Source organism: Hemiscyllium ocellatum, chromosome 19 (genome assembly GCF_020745735.1).
Source record: "Hemiscyllium ocellatum isolate sHemOce1 chromosome 19, sHemOce1.pat.X.cur, whole genome shotgun sequence".
Taxonomy (NCBI): Eukaryota; Metazoa; Chordata; class Chondrichthyes; order Orectolobiformes; family Hemiscylliidae; genus Hemiscyllium; species Hemiscyllium ocellatum.
The window spans coordinates 43,104,888-43,113,772 of NC_083419.1; the positions used below are offsets into that span (position 1 = coordinate 43,104,888).

Here is an 8,885-nt window from a genome sequence, read left to right on the forward strand (position 1 = left end):
TAAAAAAAAGCAGGTGGTTTGTTGATAAGTGACAATCTAATGGAATTAAGGGGAAAACAGTAATATCCATATTAAATTGGCTTAATGACAGGGAGCAGAGGGTTGTAGTGAATTGGATGTTTTTCAGACAGGTGGTTTGCAATAATGTCCCACAAAAGTCAGTTTGGGGTTCATTTCTCCTTTAGATTTTAACAAACAATCTAACCTGGTTGCAAGGAAAAATGATGCAAAATGTGTACATAGAGTGCAAGACTTGGCAACAAGATAGACAGTGGTGACGTTAGTTATAGACTTCAGGGTGACATAGAAATAAAGGTGAAATTATCAAAAGCATGGTAGGTGGAGGGCACAGCAGAGAAATGTGAAATGATACAGTTTGGAAAGACAAATATTTTAAGATGGTACTCTATACGTGACACATTTTTAAAATGCACAGTTGAGTGGAGAAACCTTTGTGCCTGCATACACACATCCTTAAGGGTTGGAAGCAATATTGATGTGCTGTTGAAGAAATCATATGGGTTTATAAATAGAAACATAGAAATAAAAGGAAAACATTCATGTTAGAACTATACAGATCATTAAGCCTCAACTGAAATGTCATGAACAATTTGCAAGATGTATCAGAAAAGTAGTAAAGGCCACAGAAAGAATTCAGAGAATGCTGTTTAGGATGTTATCAAGGATGACAGTGTTCAGTTGTGGAAAGGCTGGAAAAATTAAGAATGTTGCCCTTTGTACAGAGAAAGTGAAGAGGTGACCTAATAAATGTTTAAATTCATGAGAGGGTTTGACACAGAAGAAAGAGAATAAAACTACTCCCTTTTTCGAGTGGGTCAATAATTAGAGGTCATGGATTCTAAGTATTTGTCAAAAGTTTTCTAGTGGAGACTGCAATGTTGCTTAATTCAGAGTTGGCAGGATCTGGAATGTTGAAAAAGATAGTCTATGGTAATTCCTTAAATGATTATAAAGGGAGATGGACAGGTACTAGAACATGAGGAGCATAAAGTGTTATAGATAGAGAGAAGAGGAACTGTGACTAAATGCAGCTGCTCTTTCAAAATGCCAGCGGATGCATGATAGGCTGAACAACCTGTAAACTGCCCCTGATTCTGACAAGGTCAAAATCTGTAATGCACTGCAGGTCGTATCTCCATAATCCAACCTCTCTGTTACAGCACTTGAAGTAATTTTAGATTTTACTGTTGTGGCATCTGATGCTCTGTTTTGATCTTCATTTATATTACTTTTGGTTACACTTTGTCCAATTTGGATGCCTATACTCATTTTTTTGTTGTTCAATTGGACGTGAGTACAATTACAACCTTTAAAAGGCATTTGGATAAGTACATGAACAGGAAAGGTTTGGAGGAGTATGGGCCAGGAGCAGGCAAGTAGAACTAGTTTAATTTGGGATTGATTTCGGCAAGAACTGGTTGTACCAAAGGCTCTGTTTCCATGTTATATGATGTTATATGTTAGGCATGTGATTGATACAAGTCAAGCTTATTTTTAAGAAGCGCTTGCATATTGAATATACTTGACATCCCATGGTCTGACAAATTCTCTGATCCATCAAAAATGCCAAGGATAACAGATTAGGGCAATACAACATAAGTTGTTGTGGTTCTGTTTGCCGAGCTGGGAGTTTTTGTTGCAAACGTTTCGTCCCCTTTCTAGGTGACATCCTCAGTGCTTGGGAGCCTCCTGTGAAGCGCTTCTATGCTGATTCCTCCGGCATTTGTAGTGGTTTGAATTGATTGGGACAACACCACTATTATAGGGCAAGCCAAACAGAGAACAGCCAGGGAATTCCTAGAGGCATGGCACTCATCCACAAATTCTATCAACAGACACATCGACCTAGATCCTATATACCGGCCACTGCAGCAGACAGCAACTGACAACCGGAAGCGGCAGATTCAAACCACTACAAATGTTGTGGTTCTGTTCGCCGAGCTGGAAGTTTTTGTTGCAAACGTTTCGTCCCCTGGCTAGGCGACATCATCAGTGCTCTGGAGCCTCCTGCGAAGCGCTTCTTTGATGTTTCTTCCGGTATTTATAGTGGTCTGTCCTTGCCGTTTCCGGGTGTCAGTTTCAGCTGTCCGCTGTGGTGGTTGGTATATTGGGTCCAGGTCGATGTGTTTGTTGATGGAGTTTGTGGATGAATGCCATGCCTCTAGGAATTCCCTGGCTGTTCTCTGTCTGGCTTGCCCTATGATAGTAGTGTTTTCCCAGTCGAATTCATGTTGCTTGTTGTCTGCGTGTGTGGCTACTAGGGATAGCTGGTCGTGTCGTTTCGTGGCTAGTTGATGTTCATGTATGCGGATTGTTAGCTGTCTTCCTGTTTGTCCTATATAGTGTTTTGTGCAGTCCTTGCATGGTATTTTGTAAACTACATTAGTTTTGCTCATGTTGGGTATCGGGTCCTTTGTTCTAGTGAGTTGTTATCTGAGCGTGGCTGTTGGTTTGTGTGCCGTTATGAGTCCTAAGGGTCGCAGTAGTCTGGCTGTCAGTTCTGAAACGCTCCTGATGTATGGTAGTGTGGCTAGTCCTTTTGGTTGTGGCATGTCCTCGTTCCGTTGTCTGTCTCTTAGGCATCTGTTGATAAAGTTGTGCGGGTATCCGTTTTTGGCAAATACCTTGTATAGGTGTTCCTCTTCCTCTTTTTGCAGTTCTGGTGTACTGCAGTGTGTTGTGGCTCTTTTGAATAGTGTCCTGATGCAGCTTCGTTTGTGTGTGTTGGGGTGGTTACTTTCATAGTTTAGGACTTGGTCTGTGTGTGTTGTTTTCCTGTGTACCCTTGTGGTGAATTCTCCGTTCGGTGTTCTCTGTACTATCACGTCTAGGAATGGGAGTTGGCTATCCTTTTCTTCTTCTCTCGTGAATCGGATTCCTGTGAGTGTGGCATTGATGATCCGGTGTGTTTTTTTTTTAAACGTTTGCAACAAAAACTTCCAGCTCGGCGAACAGAACCACAACAACGAGCACCCGAGCTACAAATCTTCGCGCAAACCTTGACCACTACAAATGCCGGAGGAATCAGCACAGAAGCGCTTCACAGGAGGCTCCCAAGCACGGAGGATGTCACCTAGAAAGGGGACGAAACGTTTGCAACAAAAACTCCCAGCTCGGCGAACAGAACCACAACAATGAGCACCCGAGCTACAAATCTTCTCCCAAACTTTGAATACAACATATACCTAATAAAAAGTGGCGGGGAGGGGGAAAACAGATTCCAAAAGAAATTATAAATGATTTAGTTATTCTGCAGAAAGAGACTAAATTTATACAATTATGTGGAAAAAGCAGTGATATGTTGGCCCAGGTGTGGTTCTACTTCTGTTGAGTAAAATTCGATGATTCTATCAACATTTTCTTTGATGGAGCACACAAAATTGTGAAAGATCAGAAGGGTCTGCAGACACATAAATTGTAAGTACTAATTTAGCTGCACATAAAGTCATCAAAAACATCAACAATGTTACCCTTTAATGTAAAGGATTTGTAATACAATGACAGGAAATTACTCTTCAATTGTTCAGATGACATCTAGAATATTGTGAAGCAACAGTGTATGGTCCTTGGAGGGAGTACAGCATGGATTCATTAGACTACCTCACCTTAAAAAGATGTTCTACTGAGATTGAAGAACGATCTGTTTGAAGTGTTAGAATTTTTTTAAAATCAAGAGTCAATGGTGAGAAGTCATGGCCCCTGTGTCTTCCTTGTGGAAATCAGAACTATAGGACCCATTCTTAAAATTGGAGCTAAGCTACTGAAGAATCAAATTTAAAAATATTTTTCACCCCATGGAAAATTACGGAATTCTCTACTTCAAAAAGGTCATAAGTGAAGAATGAAGTGAAATTTTGAAAATTGAAGTAAATTAGTAGATTAAGATGCATTTGCTCAAAAGCAAGTAAATGAATAGCAAAACAGTCTGCAAGATCAATTCCTGGTCTTGTGTCTGTGCTGACTGTCCCTGGGGAATTTACAGCCCACCTATTCTGGGGAATTTACAGCCCACCTATTTCAAATTGTTCTCTCGTGCTAAGATGTACACCTGTCAAATTCCTAACCAAATCTACAACCACTAAAAAGTTTATATCACCCTGTCTACGTACAACTGCTACCATGATCTAGGACTTAAATGCGCCCTCTAAAATTACAACCACAAAGCAAGCATGCAATGCTCGTTAGATTTCAATATTTATTACATATAACACTATATTTTTAGTTCTCCAGTTTCTATAGCTTATGTAGAGGTATGTAGTACATATTAAATGAGTGCAAAGAGAGCACTGTTTCTATCTCAAGTCCATTTGATATGTGATACGGAGTTTGTATTATACGATAACATGATTGAGCTGATGTCCCAGGTTGTGCATTTCATAGCTGCCTCCCCAGATCACATATACCGTATGTTACAGCTGTCTCAGTGAAAAGGCAGTTCCTAGCCCCAGCCCGGCTTAAAAGATGGCTTCAAGCCTCTCTTATATATTCACCCAAGGGATATGGGCATCGCTGGCTCGCAAACATTTATTGCCCGCTCAAAGGGCAGTACCCAACCCCCCCAGTCAAAGGGCGGGGCCTAATCCCCCCGGTCAAAGGGCGGGGGTCCACACCCCCCTCCCCGGTCAAAGGGCGGGGGTCCACACCCCCCTCCCCGGTCAAAGGGCGGGGGTCCACACCCCCCTCCCCGGTCAAAGGGCGGGGTCTAACCCCCCGGTTGAAGGTCTCTCTGATACCGGTATCTCTTGTGAACCCAGTGCGCTCCCCAGCTCAGTCCGCAAACCCCGGCCGTTGTTTTCTTCCAGTGATTGCGGAGCGTCTTTAACACTTTAGCCATTTCCCTGGTTCTAGATGCCGATGCCGATTTCACGTGAAATAAACCACTTTTAATCCAAGCGCGAACATGGAGCTCCTTGTTCACATGGAGACCGGTTCCGTGTATAAAACGGTCCGGCCAGCAACAGCCCGCTTTCACAGCCGTTCCCCCAGTCAACCCCCACTAACACTCAGGGCAGTTTAGGAAAGGACACAGCTTTTAGGATTAAACAGCTGCTGACCAGGTGCAAATTGATAATGCCATAGATGTGGAAGAGTAGAAATTATTAATATACAAAGAAATGTATATTTTTATCATGAGAGAACCTTGTTCAAGATGGGAAAGGCGTTCAGTTGGTGAAGGAAGCTACACTAAAACCTCAGTAAATCATGAACAAGTCTATAATACATGCCAGATGTACTGTGTTGGCCTTACTAAGTACAGTCACTTCCACATTCCTACATTATCCTCTTCTTTGTGTAGGGGGCATATCCCTGCTGTAACTAAGTATGAATAGAGGACCTGTTTCCCATTAAGTACTCTTGGTGCCATCACAGAAACATCTAGCTTAGAACAAAATAGGTGAACCCCTTCAGGCTTCACTTCTCTGCCTTTCAGGCTTATCGTATCTTAACACAATATATGTCATGACAAAAAAAATCAAAATGCATTTAAAGTTATTTTAAACAAATTCAAATCTGTAATTCAATCAATACATCGCAAGATATATACATTTTCACGAGCAAATAAATAGATCTACACTGATTCTAGTTCCTTACCATGACTGGCCAACTTAACCATTCTGATTTGAATATCAATCCTCTTTTCAGATCATCTTTTATGCCCCTTTGCGAGATTGTTTGGACCCTATTTCCGAAAGATTTTCTAAAATAAGCAATAGCATTGAGTTATTTGTTTCAAGCCACACAGTTAAAGTCTACCTTTAAGTTCCTTCTATGTTCCATGCCTTAGCCTTTGTAAATAAAACATGCTACGCAATTTTTAAAATTAAATCGCTTCCAGTCTCTCATTGCCAGTTTCAAACTCCCTTGAGTACGAACCTAAACCATCAAAGCTTTCCAGGTTCATATTTACGCCTCAATCAGTTACTCACACCCAAGACTACCCATTGGTCATCCATTCCAATAATTATCTCTTGTTGGATGATTGAAACAAAATGAGCAAAATTTCCCCAATCTCTGAATTACATTAACAATGTCAAAACAGTGGAGAAATATGGTAAAATCGGAAAAATGAAGTTCTTGATGTTGCAAAAATAGTCATTTTTTTGCACTCAAGGTCTGAACATCAAGGTGACAATTTTGCATGTGATGAGCCAGAGGACAGTTTTGATGTATTAACATTTTAAATATTCTGATGACATTTATATGCAGTTTCCCATTCTCCCACATGGCAGAGAGAAAGTAGATAGTTCTCAGCCTGGAAGTCAGAGCACATATGTGGTGATTCCAATTCACTGCTGCTTCCTGTGTGTGTCCATCTTCGCCAGCAGTCGCAGAGTATAAAATAGAATAGCCTTTATTGTCACATATACTCAATGAGTATAGTGAAACGTTTATTCGTCGCCAATTACAGTGTTGACTTAGATACAAAAGTACTGAAGCACAGCTTCTTTTGTTACAAGATGTATTACAGAAATAAAATGTCCATCATTAGAGAAAAAGAGCTCAGTACAGCAGACTGTGCTGGCATTTAGCTTTCAGTCCACACTGGGCCCTGGCTCCACACCGCATAAGCCACTGTGGGAGGATGCTGCACCAGGCCATGAGTCGTCAGAGGACAGCGGGGATTGTTGCTCCTCACCGGAGGCCATGAGTGAAAAAGGAGAACAAGAAAAAAAAACTTGGAGGAAGAGAAAGAGAAGACAAGGGAGGAAAGAAGAAGAGCAGGCGGAGCAGACAAGCTCTGGCTGGAGCATCTTGCTCCGCCACCACCTTTCAAGTGAAGGGGCTACCTGCCTGCACACGCAAGGAATTTAGCATCAGACATGCAGCATCCTCACCATATCAACAACACATATCTCTGATTCACTTTGGAGCTCACTGATAGCTATACTTTAATGCCACTGCCAGGCACCTATATGCCCAGGAAGAGGCACTCATATCATGCAAGACAGCAGGTACACCTAAGGGCTGATTGCTTGCTCAGCACTTATTCAATGTGCACCTACTTGGAATGCTCACAGCATCTCTACATGGCTGTGCCTTTTCATGCTTTAATATCAATTCAGAATGTGCAGGCTCACTGTACATCTCTCTTGCCTTGCCCAGCACAGACACGAAGACAGGTAGCTTGTCTTATTTGTCAGCAATGATCACTCAAAGTGGACATGTTAGTGTATGGGTCTATGCTACATCAATGTCACAACTACAGTATATGTCAACAGCTTACACAGCAAACACATCGAATGTGCTTCAACCAAATGGCCATAACTCAGAGTCAAAGGGGAGTAGTTTTTTGTGAAGTCAAGGGGACCATGGTCAGTCCCACTAGAGTCTGTCAAAGGCATTGCCCGATCTCAGTCTTGGGTTACACTCCTGCTCATTTGCAATTATCACTTTTATGGTCTGATCTTACTCAAGCTATTGCGATATACTAGTCATTATAAGAAACTTAATTTTTTTTGAACAAAGAATATCCACTTTTAAGTACGGGAGACAGTGGTGTAGTGATGATGTCCCTTCATTTGGTTGATAATCTTGCAACAAGGGTTAAAAACCCAGTGTGGCAGCTGGTAGAATTCACATTAAATTAATACATCAGTTATAAAACTAGTCTCCGCAATAGTGACCATGATAATTATCATTAATTGTTGTTAAGAAAAATAACCCATCTGGTTCACTAATGTCCTTTTGTGAGGAAATCAGTCATCCTTGCCTGGTCTGGTCCACAAATGCCATCAGACCCAGATAATGTCTCAACTGCCCTCCAAATTGTCTGCAATTCACTCAGTGCAAAAGCAATCAAGGGTGAGTAATGCCCATATTGCCATTAGAAATGAAAAAAGTGCTTATTTGCTGATACAAATTCATATAGGATGTTCTAGCATTATTTTCACAACTAACTGTGCAGTTAAAGTATAAGTAAGCAAGATCGTTAGTGCACACTGATATCACAATCACGGGAGCAGTAAAAGCTTATCTTTTCCACAGTTTGCCATTTTGTGTAGGTATGCGCAACAGTGCAACTTTATTAATGCAGTTACAAAACTATTTCCTCCTTATACACATAAAGATTATACAAACAGGATAGAACAGTTTGTGAAGATGATCTTACAATAAGAAATGAGTAAACGGAAAGGCATATTTTCACAGAGAACTGTTGCCTGTCATAAGTTGTTTGAAAAATTAAAAGGTGTACAACAAATAAATATAATTTAAGAGCAAGGATATTACTTAAAAGTTCTAGCTTCCTACTGATTATTGAAACATAGATATTAATTCTTATCAAATTCTGGAAGCCATGAAATGTGCTTATCTGGATCCAATCCCAATAGGTCAGAGGCTGAAAGCCACCAAACTCTCCAATCTGGCACTCAAAAACTCCATGTAACAGTCCAATGCATCCAAGGCCAATGTATTTATTATTGCTTTTGGCATTAATAGGGAGGAGATGCCTGCAGATATGCCTATAAGTCATGCATGCTCCAGACCACATCACATTGGCACTGAGAAACTCCCTTTAATGTGTTACAATAGTGGACATGGTATTCTGCTGCAAATGCTGGAAGACGTCTTCAATAGCTCAATATCATTTCATAATGTGAAAGAATCTTTTCTAAAGAAAAATTGAGGCCAACAGATTCTTTAAAGTTCATTTCTTGAATCTTCACTAGAGATCCTCAGTTTCTGGGAGTAATTTCAAGGCCTGCGCCTGTTTCAGACAATGATCATCTTTCCCTGAAGCAAAGGCACTTGTCGCATCTGCTTCTTCATCTGGTTCTTCTTCCTGTGTCTCATTAAGAAGAGGAAGAAAAAGAAAATGGATGGTAAGAAACAGAAAAACAACAACTCCATCAAAATAATCCAAC

General features: G+C 40.9%; 1 protein-coding gene across 1 annotated transcript in view; it reads right to left on the bottom strand.

The window, feature by feature from the left end:
* Positions 1-4,941, bottom strand: part of agk (acylglycerol kinase) — a 46,668-nt gene extending 41,727 nt beyond the window's left edge. The window contains exon 1 of the mRNA XM_060839411.1: positions 4,755-4,941. Within this exon, the coding sequence (XP_060695394.1) occupies positions 4,755-4,855 (101 nt within the window). The 5' untranslated portion in view covers positions 4,856-4,941. The remainder of the gene's footprint in view (positions 1-4,754) is intronic.
* Positions 4,942-8,885: the final 3,944 nt, after the last annotated feature.